Source organism: Elephantulus edwardii, unplaced genomic scaffold (assembly GCF_000299155.1).
Source record: "Elephantulus edwardii isolate Elephantulus edwardi_28Jun2011 unplaced genomic scaffold, EleEdw1.0 scaffold00425, whole genome shotgun sequence".
NCBI lineage: Eukaryota > Metazoa > Chordata > Mammalia > Macroscelidea > Macroscelididae > Elephantulus > Elephantulus edwardii.
Genome location: NW_006400175.1, coordinates 1,048,353 through 1,064,575, shown reverse-complemented (window position 1 = coordinate 1,064,575; position 16,223 = coordinate 1,048,353). Strand labels below are relative to the sequence as shown.

The window sequence follows — 16,223 nt, the reverse complement described above, 5'->3', positions numbered from 1 at the left end:
GTGGGTGGGGAGAAAAGTGCAACAGTGAATGAATGGATGTTCACTGAAGTTCACTGAAGTTAATAATAATAATTAAAAAATGTAATAAAAGGTAAAAAAAGACATGTGGGCAAATAAGAGTTGTTTCTTTTCATAATCCAGTCATCTCTGGGTGTTTTTCACTATGTATAAAATTCTAATAGAAATTAGAACAAAAACTTTCCATTTCCCTCACCCCCACTCACCAAATTGTATAACCCAATCAATGATCAATCCTCTCTTCCCCCTGGACATTCACATTACTCTTCTTCCAGCCTCTCCCACCCCTCCTGGATTCTTATACTCATTCTACAATAACAGTCTTATACAATATTTATCCTGAGTTAGTTCACTCACAAAATTATTTCTCCTGCATGCTGCATACTATTCCATTGTGTGAATGTACCATTATTTCTCAATCCATTCATTTGTGGTTAGACATTTGGGCAGTTTCCATGTTCTTGCAATGGTGAATAATGCTGCTATGAACATTGGTGTACAAATCTCAGTTTGTGCCTTAGTTCTCATATTCTCAGGGTATATTCCAAGTAGAAGAATAGCTGGGTCATATGGAATTTCTATGTTCAGCTTTTTGAGGAAGCACCAAACTACTTTCCAGAATGGTTGCACCATTTTACAATCCCGCCAACAATGTAGAAGAGTTCCTTTCTTGCCACATCCTCTCCAACATCTATTACTTGCTGCCCTATTAGACTTTGCCACTCTTACTGGAGCGCGACGGTACCTCATTGTGGTTTTGATTTGCATCTCTCTTAATGCCAGTGATTTGGAGCATTTCTTCATGTGTCTGTTTACCTTCGAATATCTTCCTCTGTGAAAATTCTTTCCATGTCTTTTACCCGTAAACTTTTGTTATAAGACTCTTGTCTGAGACGGTATTACCAAATGTTTGTTCCCACTCTGTAGGTTTTCTTTTCATCCTGTTGTGAAAAGTTTTTTATATGCACAAAGATTTAGTATTTAAAAGGTCCCATGCATCAATTTTATCAGTCTCTTTGTACCTTGGACCAGTGCTTCTAAGCTTGATCCCAGTTTGTCTCTTATGAACGTTATGATTTTGGGCTTTACTCCCAGGTCTCTGATCCACCTAGAGTTGATTTTTGTGTATGGTGTGAGATGTGGATCCTGTTTCAGCTTGCTGCAGGTGGAAGTCCAGTTTTGCCATCTTTGAATAGTTTTTTTTGTAGTATAATTGCCCAACGCAATGCATCATTGATCTCTTAATTTCTGCTTTATAGATCAAAGCAAAATGAAATCGCTGACAACTTCAGTCTTTTCTCCATTGATAACAACATTACTTCTTGGTTCAGTTGTAAGAACTTTTGTTTTCTTTCTTTTGAAGTGTAGTCCCTCCTGAAGGTCATGGTGTTTGGGCCTCATTTAATAAGCACTTCACGTCCTCTTTGCGTTAAGAAAGCAAGGTTGTATCATCTGTAAACCACAGGTTGTTAACAAGTCTTTCTTCAATCTTGATATTGTGTTCTTTTTCATAAAGTCCAGTTTCTTGACTTATATGATCAGCATAAAGACTAAATAAGTATTGTGAAAGGATTCAACTATTCCACACAAATTAGAAATTATTTAGAGTAAGAGTCCCTCATTTGGAGGCCAATAGTTGAGATTAGCACTAGTCTGTCTTTCCAATATTTTTTTTTCTCCTTTCTGCTTAGTAAACCCTATAGGAGGACAGAACTTGAAGCACAGCCATACTTGAAGTTTATTTGGTTTTTTTTTTAAATTGAGCAGAGCCTTTGAGCCTTAGAACAAAATACTCAATAGCATCTTAAGAGTGCAGTGGCATTCTGAGCTCTAGATTTGCATCCTGGAGCTCCAACTGAGGACCTTGATGAACTAGAGACAGTGCTGGCTGATTGGTTACAAAACCTGAAGATGGAAACCACAGAGCCACTGGATTTTATCACTGATAACATCAGTCCACACAATGGTCTACCAGCAGGGGCTTTAAAGACCAGCACAATTTAATAGATCAGCTAAATCAAAGGACAAGCCTTTGTATGGACATGGAGAATTATCCTACTTAATATACAAAATAAGGGCTGTATATGCCCATTTTGTAGGAGAAATTTTTCTGTGTGTCATTTGGAGAATAGTGAAGCCCTCAAATTTGAGTATTATATACAATAACAGGATAGTTTTATAATCTGGAAACCCACTGTTGTTAAGTGCTGTCGAGTCATAGACAACTCATAGCAACCCTATGAACAAAAGACCTGAACACTTGTATAACTCTCATCATTTCTCTACGTTCGTAAGAGTTTCTGGAGGCAAGCTATTTAGGAACTGGATGCCACTTGTGCTTCCAACCCTGCTTTAATATTGGAGTTTCACCAAAACTGTCCACCATAGGTAACCATTATCACATTTGACACATTAGTGTCACGGTGTTTAGGATCACAGCAACCATGAGTTACTTCTGTAGAGCAAATGGACAGACCAGTGCTATACTACTTAGAAGAATGTTTGACCAAAAACAATCAAAACCAGGCAGGAGGGCCATAGATTAAAATCACCCACCTTTGGCTTGGTAGCACAACCTTCTATCTAATAGTCCAAGAGAGCTCTCTCTATGACTCCTAATAATTCTACGCAACAGATCTAACCCTTGCCCTAACCTATGCTATCCCCACAATCTGAGACATGCTTGAGCCAGTTACAGGCACTGTATCAACCCATCATGTTGAGAATCTTCTTTTTTTCTCTGATCTTCCACTTTTCTCAGTATGATGTCATTTCCCAAGGATTGGAACCTTAACTGTTGTCTGTTGTTGAAATCCTGAAGATCAAGCTATACCCCAGACCAGGGTAAAGACCCTAGGCACCAGGGTAAAGAATGGTCTACAATGGTTCAATGACCAGGTGACATAGGTTCAGCCTGCAAATGTTGTGACTGGAATCTCCACTTGTTGCAAAGTACAATCGAGTTAGAGCAGACCCAGAGACGACCCACTTAATGCTGGGAAAGTTTGGCAATTCAGGGGGTGAATGTAAGCCATTAGTTTGGACTGATGTCTATGGGGTTACCTACAGTTTTCGTTTCTCCTAGAAACAAGACCTCCTTTAATTGTTCATTTCCATTGTGCAGTAGATGTGGCACTAGAGAATGAGAACAGGAGCATATGTGCAAGGCAATAAGGAGAAAGAGGACACAGCAAGATACAAGGATCTTCTGTGTGGAAATCTTTCTTTAGCTTTTTATAAGATAATATGAGTGGTGATCAGACATTGTGTATACATCCTTTAATTAAAGCTATGAAACAAAACTGACATAAAAAATTTCTTGGAAAAAATAGTGTTTATAAACTTTCACTCAAGTCACAGTAAAAAATATTTTTAAATGCTGTGAGAAGAAATGTCCCTTCAAACAGAAGGACACCAGCCTTAGATAGATGGAACTGGGGATTTATGTTGTACTCACTGAGTGGATGATGCCTTGCAGAGCCTGAAACCCATCATTCACAGGAAACACGTGATCCTTACTATCCGCAATTCGAGCCAACTGAGAACACAGAAAACACATCACATGGAGGTGGGTCAAGCTGAGATAGGAGAGTTTAGTAAGCACCATGAGTGCAGAGAGGGCACCACCTACAACATCCCAGGGGATGTGCTGGTTCTGTGGGCTAAGGGACCTTAATAAAAAGCCTTCAGCAAAATTTAGATTGGGACAACATTGAAGTAGGTTCTGGAGAATCAGCTCCAGCTTTTATATTTGCTTTAATACTTTTGTCCTTTGCTGCAGAAGTAAAATTCCACAGATAGATGATAATTTAGCCTGAGTTGATGTATTTATGAATTTGGGGACAAGTCACTGGCTCACTTTTCTCCCATTCACTTAAATTACTGTTGTGACTATTAAAATCAAATAGACTCAAGTTTCCTTTTAGAGTAATTTCAAAATATAAACTCAGGACTTCTTTTTGAGTGAAACCAATAAGAAGAGACTCTATCTTTCACCCAACCTGCTCATTAGGAAAAGGATACTTGCAATTAAATTGGCTGTTCTTGGTTTGTGGAGCAGAGAAATAAAGGAAGAGTTGTCAAACTGTGAGCTTTTCTGTTCTTAATCTCAACAGAGTGCTTTATTGCCAAAATTATTGTAAATACCAGGGCATGATTTCAAAAAATGCATTTTTAAAATGCTTAATTGCTCTTATTGATTGCAAAAAATTATAATTTGTAAAAATTTTCAAAGAACAATAAAATTTAGATATTTTTTAAAAGAAATGCACACATTAAAGTTATCTATCTTCCTTTTAACAATTTAATACAATACATAGTTCTTCATATTATTATGTAAGCACACATTTTTTAAATAGGCTTATTATACCAACTTTACTGTATTCTGATCCTATTTTATTAATTTAATAGTATATTGTGAGCATGTTGTCATCAATAAAACGAAAAAAAATATTATGAACACACTAAGAAAATATCCACTTATGCAATTATTTCTAGCATTTGACATTAAAAATGCATTCACTGCATTTTGAGAAGGCAAAAGAATGCTGTCATTTCCTAAGAAAATCATATATACTTGTCAATTAAAATGAAAAATAAAAATATCTTTTTCAAGTTAATTCAGACCTCTTTTGACAGCTGTGACAAGTTAACATCTACTTATTAAGAGCATAGCCTGGATGGTCTATGTTGAACATCCTGACCACATCTGTAAGTGATTTCACACCCCTTACACCTGCAACTTGTTGCTTAGTATTTCTGGAAAAATAACCTATCTATGGGCATTTGAGATACTTAAACATCTTTTAAACTGAACACACATTTTTTTCCTATCATTCATAAGCTCATTATGTGTCCAAATGTGAGAAAATTCATGTTCATACCTGTGTTTCATTGAAATCTTTCACTCCCACACAGTAAACAATTGCACCCAGATCTCGAGACCTGTTAGCCTAGGTTAAGAAAACAATAAAGATTAGAAAAACAAACACTAGAAAAATATATTCTTAAATTATTTTCCAGTCATTGGTTCAAATATGTACTGAGCCTTTACTATTTTCCAGGGATCACAATGAGAGCAATAATGGGCAATTAGAGCAGTTCTTCAGGGGCATGCAAGGCATGGAGGACAGGACATGAACATGGACATGGATATGGACATGCACATATTAAGGTTATCTAGCTTCCTTTTAGTTAAATGGGAGGTGCTGAGAAAGATCTACAAGAGTTAAGGCCTTGACAAAGAGATTCGAAAGGCCAAAGAGAAAAGGACAACTGTAGGCTGAAATCTCATTTTAAGTATTTTGGAAACACAATTACCTATCCTTCTAATGTATTTTTATTGATCTGTCTTTCTTCCTTTATAAACATAGTATGACTTGAGAATAGTCTTTGGAATTTGATATACCTTGTCTGACATGTGGCTTTTCAGGATTGCATGAGTTAATGTATACAGAGTTCCTTCACATACGACCTTGAACAATGCAGATGTTCCTGAACAACTGCACCCTTTGTAAATAAGTCCTTTTCTACATCATTGTTGTTGTGTACTATTAAGCAAGAAGAGACCCATATCTGACCCTCTGGTGAGTTTTCAGAGACAGTTAATCGCATGAGAGGAGACTGCCCAACCTTCTCCCAAGGAGCAGCTGGTAGATTCGAATTGCATGCCTTCAGGATTTCAGCCCAGCTTCTTACAACAAGGCCACTAGTGCTCCCTCTATAGCATAAATTATTCCCTCTCTATGATAAATTACTTCATAAGGCAAATACCATTTCTAATAGTGAGGATTTAATTGGTTATTTATGGTAAATAGGCCTGCTAGATTGGTTTTGACTCTCTGTATTTTATGAACAATCATTCAAAATTCCAATATCCCAGAATGGTCTCCCTGGATTTCAGAACCACCTGGATAAATTTCTATTTACAATATATTTTTTTTCTCTGTTCAAGTAGCTTAATAACTGAGTGCCTGTACATTTTTTAATTATTCACAAACAAGTATTTCATACTCTTCATTCTACTGAAAAACTTAAACACTTAGGCCCAGTAAGTCGCTTATGGCTACATGTGTGTAAAGTTGTGTACTTGCAATTAATTAATTAATTAATTAATGCTACAATATGAGATCTTTGAGTTCAAAGGTACTTTAGACCAACTATTTTGCTCACTGGGGAATTTTGCTTCTGATTCTAATGAATAGTTAACAAGATAGGCTTATAGTTGCTTAGTTTTGGGTAAAATACTTAAGAAGCCTGGAATTTTTTTTTTTTTAATAAATGCTCCTCTGAGGAATAAATGAAATAATTTCTATAAAGCGCTTTTTTAATGAATAGTAGAGTGTAGCTTTTTACTTTTTTTATTCTTACCATCTACCTATCTGTTGTTGCTGTTGTTGCCGTCGAGTCGCTTGTGACTCATAGTGACCTTATGTACAACAGCCCTAAACGTTGCTCTGTCCTGTGCCAATCTCACTGTCTCTGACACACCCACCCCAATTATCCAAGTAACTGAATCAATCCACCTCATAGAAGGTCTTGCCCTCCTGTGCTGTCCTTTCAAATTCCCAAGCATGACATCCCTCTCCAAGGAGAGTCTCTCCTTGCAACATGTCCAAAGTATGGCAGACGAAGCCTGAGAATCTTTGCCTCCATGGAGCAGCGTCTTTTAACTCTCTCTAGGATGAACATGTTCGTTTTCTTAGCAGCCCATGGTACATTCAATATTCTTCTCCAGCACCACAGCTCAAAGGCATCAATTCCACTATACTCCCTAGGCACTGTCCAGCTCTTTGATACATAGCAAGTGACTGCAGAGACCATGGCCTGTATAAGACGCAACTTTGTCTCGAGAGTGACACTACTGCTCTTCAGTACCCTGGAGAAGTCCCTAACAGCAGACGATCCCATCGTAACACCTCTTTTAATTTCTTGGCTGCTGGTGCCAAGAGTATTGACCATGGAGCCAAACAAACTAAAGCTGTTAACAATCCCAATCACTTCACCATCCATCCTGATGCTGCAAATTGGTCCAGTGGTGAGAATCTTTGTCTTCTTGACATTGAACCTTAGTCCATACTGAAGGCTGCAGTCCTTGACCCTCTGCAGCAAGCGCTTCAGGTCCTCCTCAGTTTCAGCAAGCAGGGTTGTGTCATCTGCATAATGCAGATTGTTGATGGATCTTCCACCAATCCTAATGCCACCGTTCTCCACATAGAGCCCAGCCTCCCAGATAATCTGTTCTGCATTCAGTTTGAAAAGGTATGGAGATAGGACACATCCCTGGCGTACAACCTTCCCAATTTTGAACCATGCAATGTTTCCTTGCTCAGTTCTGACCACTGCTTCCTGGTCCAAGTATAGGTTTCTTATTAGCATGATCAAGTGTTCTGGGATTCCCTTTCTTCTCAGAGTCAGCCACAGTTTGTTATGATCCACACAGTAAAACACCTTTGTATAATCAATGAAGCACAGATAGACATTCCTCTGATATTCCCTGCTTTCAGCTAAGATCCATCTAACATTAGCTACAATATCCCTAGCACCACAACCCCTTCTAAACCCAGCTGGCACTTTTGGCAGTTCTCTGCTGATGTGCTGCTCCAGTCGTTTTTGGATAATCTTCAGCAGAATCTTGCTTGCATGTGATATCAATGGAATTGTTCTATAATTTCCACAATCTGCTGGGTCACCTTTCTTTGGGATAGGAACAGATATAGATCTCTTCCTGTCAGTTGACCAAGTGGTTGTTCTCCAGATTTCTTGGCACAACTTGGTGAGCATATTCAGGGCAGCATCTCTTAGTTGAAATAAGTCAATTGGTATACCATCTATTCCTGGGGCTTTATTTTTTGCTATTTCCTTCAAAGCAGTTTGAACTTCTTCTTTCATCACTATAGGCTCTTGCTCATATGTTGTTTCATGAAATTCTTCTGTGTCTGCCAATTCCTTTCAATACAGTGACTCTGTATACTCTTCCCATCATCTTTTAATACTTCCTGGATCATTTCATATTCTGCCTAAAGCATTCTTAATTATAGCAACTCAAGGTTTGAATTTGTTCTTCAGTTCCTTGAGCTTAAGAAATGCTGAGTGAGTTTTGCCCTTTTGATTTTCTGACTCCAGCTCCTTGCACATTTCATTGTAATATTTTACTTTGTAAATTAACTTTTTTACTTTGAGTGTCTACCTACCTACCTACCATCCAATAATACCTTCATTTTTAGAAAATTTACTGCCCTTTCTTATTGGCCTAGTTGTAACATATTTAATCGTAGCATAATTTAAATCGCTGGTATTGGGTATCTTTTTATCCCTCAAAGTGGCCCTCTCAAATTGTTATATCTGTTAATCCTCTATTGGAAGCTCTTTTCACCTTAAACCTTGACTCTTCTTCACAGATGATCTGTTCTTATAATGGTCTTGGAACTATGGTTCACATTCAAATAGGTACACCTATGTCCTTCCCCAGCATTAAACTATTGAAAATGCAACATAATGAATAAAACATTTAACTTTTGGTTTGATTTTAATATTTGTTTTATTCAAGGTTCTGATATCTGTTTTCTAGGTTTTCAGAAAAGAAAATAAAAAACAGAAATTCTGATCACAGAAGTGCCAAATATAGAAAGTGTTAAATAAATCACTGTTAATAAGCATATAGTAAATGTTCTCTATTTAGATTTACATTGGCTCATTTCTTTTCTTAGTACTCAAATCCATTGAATTTTGAAAGTTATTGAAACATAAGTATTTTTTTTCCTTCCTCTTAGAAATATTCCTTACTGTTTTCAGAATAAAACAAATTTTTCATCACAATCTAGGTTTGCTTCATCAACAACCACTGCCATCATTATTTCTCTTTTGAGATTTGTATGGAATTTCCAAAAATGAAAGTGTCTATTTTATTTATACCCATGTATAATTTTCCTTTATCAGAAAACTTTTTATTTGTTGGCACTGGCACTTTGAATGTTTTTCTAAGTCTGTATGTGCCATACCTAAAATTCTTCTCTATTAATCCCTATTTTAAGTTACTAGCTCCATCATTCCTGTTATCTTTAGTCATTTCTTTATAAGGTTTTTTACTTTATTTGACTGTTGTGTAGGCTCCAAATAAGTATTTTCCATTCCTATCATATAGTTCCCGCTTTAGAATATATAAATGTACTACTTTCCAACTGCTTATAATTACTTTGCATTTCCTCATTCAGATTATTCTTTGTGCTAATTGAGGAGAGTATTAATGTGTCTACTTGCAAAATCTCCCAAGCACTTTGAGAGCACTTGCCTCTAAAAGTGAACATCATACTGGGAAAGATATATGGAGCAGCAACTTTGTCTTACTTCCTTTTCTATCACTGGGTATTAACAATGTCTGGCACTTGCTAAACTCTCCGTTACCACTGAAAAAACGAACATACACTGCATGCTTGTTGAGAGAGCTGAATTTAATTTGGATAGTGTTGAACTGAAAGTCAAGAGCTTAAATCAAACGTAAGGCTATAACTAACTCCTGCTCAAAATGTTTGTTCCATTGCCTTTTTTTCCTCTACTGTCTTTCTTATGCTTTGGTCTTCACAAACCTATGTCAGTGTTGTTGTTGCTAGGTGATATCAAGTCAATTCCAACTCACTGCAACACTGTACAGAATAAAACTCTTCTCATAGAATTTTCTAGGCTGGAACTTTTACAAGAGTAAAATGGCAGGTCTTTTCTTGTGCAAAGTGGCTGGTGGGTTTGGACTGCAACCTTCTGGTTGGAAGTTAAGAGCTTCACTAATGTGCCTCTTCTTCTGTTGTTAATTAGGCTTGAATACACTGTAGTCTAGGAACAATTATACATGTAGCTCAAAACTTAATATTTGAAGGGAAAGGACTTTCTAAATGTAAACATGACCTTTCAACTTCTGAGTAAACCTCTTTTGCTGAATCTTCTTCTACACATTTAGCATATAATTTCTCTTGCTTTGAGGAGTTATTTTTGATAACATAAAGAAAAGGAAAAATGAAATACAGCAGAAAGATTTCCACTAACTGTGCTACCAATTACTGCTAAATTTTGGCTCTTAGATTAAGAATCTCAATGTTTCATTCCTTCTAACAAATTTGGCTCTCACATACCACAAATTTACTTTGTTTTCCTACTACTGGAAAATACATGACAAAAATATATAAGGAAATAGAATTGGTACCAATGGTTTTTGGGGTTTTTGTTTAAAAGTGATATATAATATATGAAAGCTCTAAAAACTGTAATATCTTCAGTGAAGTTATGGTAGACACTTTCTAATACTTAAAAACTAATGAAATATATTTTGAAATAATGTGAAATATTTTTAAAAATAAAAACAACTGTATAAAGCAAGAAAATTTAATTAGCAAGTAAATTAATATTTTAATGCACAAAACACATAAAAAAAACAAATTCATTACTACTGAGGCATTTCTGACTCATGATTATCTCACATGTTACAGAATAGAACTCTTCTACAGAGTTTTCTAGGTAGTAATCTTTACTGGAGCAGATTGCTCCAATGAATGGATTTGACCTACCAATCATACATAGGTTGGTACAAGAATGCAAAACATTTGTGCTACCCAGGATCTCTTCTTATATATGTGACATGACTAGATTTCAAATTAAAACAAAAACACAACACAATCTATTACATTGGCAGAAAAGAAAGATTGCAACCCATTTCAGAAGTCCTTTTTCCATGTAGGTTTTGAAGACAGGCCAGGCTGTGGCTTACCTCCCTCTCTGAATAGAAAAAGAGATCTTCATGGAGTTCTCCATCAGTCAAAGCAATGATGACACTGGCTGTTCTGTACCCTGCTCAACACAACACAAACCAATCAGTCCATCCCTCCACATCAGCCCCTTAGCCCTGGCAGTCCATCTCTTCCAAGCTCCCCAACCCAAGGTAATTATGGTGAAAATCAACAGCTGTTTGTTTGTTTTTAAGATTAGAAGCAACTAAACCATGAAGAATAGTGATCAAAAGGGGATCAGTTTCACAACTACGTTTCTCAGCCTTGTCCCAAAATATGGTGAAAGGGTCACTCAACTACTTGTTATATGCTGTCAAGTTGGAACCAACCTAGAGTTGACCCTCCTGAGTGTTTTCAACAGTGGTACATCGCATGGAGGTTGACAGCCCATCCTTCTCCTGTGGAGCAGGTGGTGGATTTGAACCATGTCATCAAGTTGATTTTTTACTCACAATAACTCTGTGGAAAAGAGTTGAACTGATCCCTCTGATTTTCTTGACTATATTCTTTATGACAATGAATTGCCAGGTATTTCTCTAGAAATGTTAGGTAATTTCAAACCACCAACCTTTCAGTAAGCAACTGATTGCTTTACGATGGTGACGACAGGACTTCTTTAGCTGGGAATAGTTCAGTGTATCAAGGTGACTGTGGCATGTGATTGTCACCAAGCCCATAGAGTGAACTCTGTCAAATGAGTTGGTAACTTTCTCCCTTTTATATGTTATAGTTAGCTATTTACACCATCCACTGAAGACAGTCTGGCAAAAGGTAACAGTAATTTTATGACTTATTTTACTAAGAAATCTGTTGCCATTAACTGAATTCTGAGTTGCTACACAACAGAGTAGAACTGTCCCATAGGGTTTTCAAAGCTTCAGTTGTTACAGAAGCAGAATACTTTTTTTCTCCTACAAGGCAACAGTCAGATTCAAAGCACCTTTTAGGTAAAAAATGAACTTTAAGTAAAAGTGTCATCAGGACTCCTTAAGAATATTATAACAAGTGGTAAAATCTATTACTTCCTTGAGTGATTTTTCAGACTTCTAGTCATTTTACTGCTAGTTGATTTAGATTAGTAAGTGATGTATTGACACTTGTTTTTTTCTACTCATTCCCAATTAAGGTGAAGGAGAAGCAGACACCTCTACAGACTTAGAAGAAAATCTCTATTGTAATGCGGACTCTAATATATTTATCTCAGGTGAAGAAATGCTACCCATAAATGATACTGTAGCAATAATATTTCTAAATTACTAATATTTCAAGTTTTTAGCCACACTATTACACCCATTTTATGTACTTAAATGAATGACATTTTTAAAGCAAACTGACATCTTAAAATATCACACCAATGACAGCACTAAGGGATCTGGAGCTCAAAGACGGACCAACCAAAAGAACTAAACCCACAGACATAGAATCAACTCTTAAAACTGCCCCACAAGATTTCCAAAGCTATACATCTTTACAGAAGCCAACTGTCTCATTTTATTACCAAGGAGTAACTGGTGGATTTGAACAGCTAACTTTTGGTTAGAAGCTGAATGCTTTAACACTTTTACTACTAGACCTCCTTTCAGAGAGGGATAAGAAATTTAAATTTGACCCCAAGTCCAGGATTTTATAATCCACTTAAATATGTACTAATTTAATTAATTTGACATGAAGGAATACACAAGGGAATTACAGATTGTGGCCACTGCCAGCTCTTAATTACTTTATATAACTTTTATTGGCACCAGCAGGATATTAGAATTTGACCTGAAACTGCTATCTTTCTACTCATTTTTTCTTTGTGATGAGTGTGTGCCGAAGGATTACAGACAAATATAATAAACCTCTTCAGAAACACCAAATTATTGAGACATTTTTTTAAGGAGCAAACATAGGGGAAAAATGTGTAATTCATAACTGTCTTTCTAAACATGGTCTTACCTTGACTGTTTTCATAATAAATCTGCTCACTTGCCTAAAATACACAAATAAAAGCTATTAGAGGATAGTTAACTAGAGGTTACTCCAAATACCTTAATGGGCAGTGGGAACTGGTGTTGAATATGCAGCTAGGACTAACATTGATTCTTTATGTAATTCACCCAGCCATCACTTCATTACCACAGAGTGATGCTTGTCAAAATTTATCCTCACATTTAACCAGTGTATTTGTAAAGTACTTAACTAATATACTTGTACAGATGGACCTGTGACTTCTCAGAGCCTGGGCTTAATTTTTATTAAGTTTGAAGTCAATGAAACTTTGTCTCAGTCATTGAAGCTACTACCATGTAGGCAAATGCCATTATGGGAAAATCTTATAAGTGATGTAATTTACAAAGAACAATCAAACATTAGCGAACAAGCTCTTAAGAGCTAGGGGAGAAAGGACAGCTCTTTTGGATAGAGTTGTCAGTATTCAGTTCCCTTACTACATGTGTCCCTTAATCTCGTCAGCCTCCCCTTTGCTGATGTTTCAATATCATCCTTTATATTTGGTGTTCAAACTATTTCAAAATTACCCTTTCAAATCCTTCATGCATGTAAGTGTCTCCTCCTGGTAAAACTTTCTGAAGTTCTTCTAGGCCTTGACGGATCTGTTCCCTGAAATTGAAAGGAATTTTGTTATTATTTTTCTTTTTTTAAATAATAGTTTATTGTGGTTTGGGGAAAGTTTTACATAGCTGTTTAGGTTTCCATTCAACAAGTGTTCAGGGATACTGGTGACATTCTTTCCAAAGCATGAACAGTCTTATTATTTCTCTTCTGACTGTTTTGTTTCTGTTAATCTGGACTCCTTGCACCCTTATATCCCCATCTTTGTTTTAAAGTAATTGTTGTCTAGTTGATCTCATAAAGGTGACAATCTAAAGGAGCACAGTACTTATGGGTGATTGTCGTTTTTGCTGTTGTTGTTTTGTGCCATCGAGTCACCTGTGACTCATAGAGACCCTATGTACAACAACTCTAAAGCCTGACCTATCCTGAGCCAGTCTCACTAACTCCAACACAAGTGCTACCAGTGACCCAGTTATTGTATCAATTCATCTCATCCAGGGTTTTCCTCTCCTGTGCTGTCTCTCCACCTTTCCAAGCACGATGTCCTTTTCCAAGGACCAGTCCCTTCTGGCCATTAAATACCCAAAATATGTGAGATGGAACTTCAAAATCCTAGCCTCCAAGGAGAAACTTGGTTTCACCCTCTCCAAGACAGACTTATCTGTTTCCTTGGCAGTCCGTAGTATAGTTAAGACTCTTCTCCAGCAAGAGAAGGTATCGAGCCAATTTATTATTTTATTACAGGGTGACAGCAGGATTTTGGTTCAATGTTTGATGAGGATTTCATGGTAAAAATCATGTTAATTTTATTAAGTCATTTAAAAATTATCCTGTTAGTAATCATATTCACCAATGAAACTTATTCATTTAACTTACTTTCATGTATACTATGACATACGTGCTGACAAGCTGAGTACAAGTAACCCTATGAACAGCAAATCTGAACCCTGTCTTGTCTGTCTCATCCTCATCATCTCTTACCCACTTGAGGCCATTGATGTAGTTGCGTGTCAATCCATCTTGTAGAGGGTCTTCCTCTCTTTTACTGACCTTCCATCCTTCCAAGTAGATGAAACAATATGCCCAAAGTGTGTAAGACTAAGTATTGTCATCTTTGCCCTCCAAAGAATATTTCAGCTGCACTTTCCCTCAAGATATATCTGTTTATTCTTTTGACAACTGAATCTTTTGGCCATTCTCAGGATATTCATCATGGTTCTCCAACATCATAGTTCAAAGATATCTTCTCCAACACCACAGCTTAATTTATCTCTCTCATCTTTATTCTTTGTCCAGCTTTCAGATGCATAGCAAGTGATTGGAAAGATTTCCTGAATTAGGTACCCTTTAGCCTTCAAACTAACAATCATTTCTCCTTAGTAATTTAGAAAGGTCCCTGGCTTATCCAATTCCTCCAATTATTTTAAAACTAGTATTTAAATATGTTGTTGTTCTTCTTATTACGTGCTGCCGAGTCACCTGCGACTCAAAGCGACCCTAAAGCCTGCTCTATCCTGTGCCAATCTCACTGTCTTCAACACAGCTATCTCCACTACCCCAGTCATTGAGTTAATCCACCTCAAAGAGGATCTTCCTCTCCTGTGCTGTCCTTCCACTCTCCCAAGCATGACATCCCTCTTCAAGGACTGGTCCCTCCTTTCAACATATCCAAAGTATGTAAGACAAAGCTTCAGAATCTTTGCCTCCAAGGAGCAGACTGATTTAACCTACTCTGGGCCAAACTTGTTTTCTTAGCAGTGCATGAAATATTCATTCTCTTCTCCAACACCACAGCTCAAAGGCATCAGCTCTTCTTCTATCATCCCTAGTCATTATCCAGCTCTCTGATGGATAGCAAGTAATTGCAAAGACTGTATCAGCAGCACCTTAGTCTCCGCTGTGACACCATTGCTCTTCAGTACCCTGAAGAGGTCCCTAACAGCAGACTTTCCCATCGCAATACATCTTCGAATTTCCTGGCTATTGGTGCCAAAAGTGTTGACTAGGGAACCAAGCAAAGTAAAGATGTTAAAAATCTCAATCTCTTCACGATCCCTCCTGATGCCAATTGGCCCAGTGGTGAGAATATCTTCTTGACATTGAACCTTAGTCCATACTGAAGGCTGCAGTCCTTGACCCTCTGCAACAAGTGCTTCAGGTGCTCCTCAGTTTCAGCAAGCAGGGTTGTGTCATTTGCATAACGCAGATTGTCGATAGATCTTCCACCAATCCTGACGCTGCACTTCTCACAGAGCCCAGCCTCCTGGATAATCTGTTCTACATACAGGTTGAAAAGGTATGAAGAAAGAACACATCCCTGGCATACACCCTTCCCAATTTTTAACCATGCAGTGTTTCCTTGCTCTGTTCTGACGACTACCTCCTCACACACCAAATATTAAATTCAAAGAAGAAGAAATTGAAGTCTTCTACAAACATCTGCTGTCTAAAATTGATCAAACATACAACCAAGATGCATTAATAATAATTGGTGACTGAAATGTAAAACTTTAAACAAAGAATAAAGATTGGTTGTTGGAAAATATTAATTTGGTGAAGAAATGAGACTGAAATAGAATTACAAAAATTCTGTACAATCGATGGTTGGATAGACCTTGGCTAAAAGCAGAGAATATCAGAAAGACATTTGCATTTTACAGACTATGCAAAAGCATCTGACTGTACAAATCATAAAAATTTATAAATAATACTTAGAAGAATGGGAATACCAGAACTCTTAATTGTGACCATGAAAAACCTAAACCTAAACGATCGAGTCAGATGATCATATGATATATTATTCTGGAGATGAAAAGGTGAGGAAAAATGGACTTGCTTTCATAGTCAAAAAAGAAATTTCTAGGTCCATCTTGAAGT

At 37.0% G+C, this 16,223-nt stretch overlaps 1 protein-coding gene across 1 annotated transcript in view; it reads right to left on the bottom strand.

The window, feature by feature from the left end:
* Positions 1-16,223, bottom strand: part of ANTXR1 (anthrax toxin receptor 1) — a gene marked incomplete at its 3' end in the record, with an annotated part of 308,898 nt that overhangs the window by 192,807 nt on the left and 99,868 nt on the right. The window contains exons 4-8 of the mRNA XM_006902541.1: positions 13,310-13,391; positions 12,729-12,762; positions 10,772-10,851; positions 4,902-4,970; positions 3,476-3,556 (exon numbers count right to left, since the gene is read on the bottom strand). Coding sequence (XP_006902603.1) covers positions 3,476-3,556; positions 4,902-4,970; positions 10,772-10,851; positions 12,729-12,762; positions 13,310-13,391 — 346 coding nt within the window. The remainder of the gene's footprint in view (positions 1-3,475; positions 3,557-4,901; positions 4,971-10,771; positions 10,852-12,728; positions 12,763-13,309; positions 13,392-16,223) is intronic.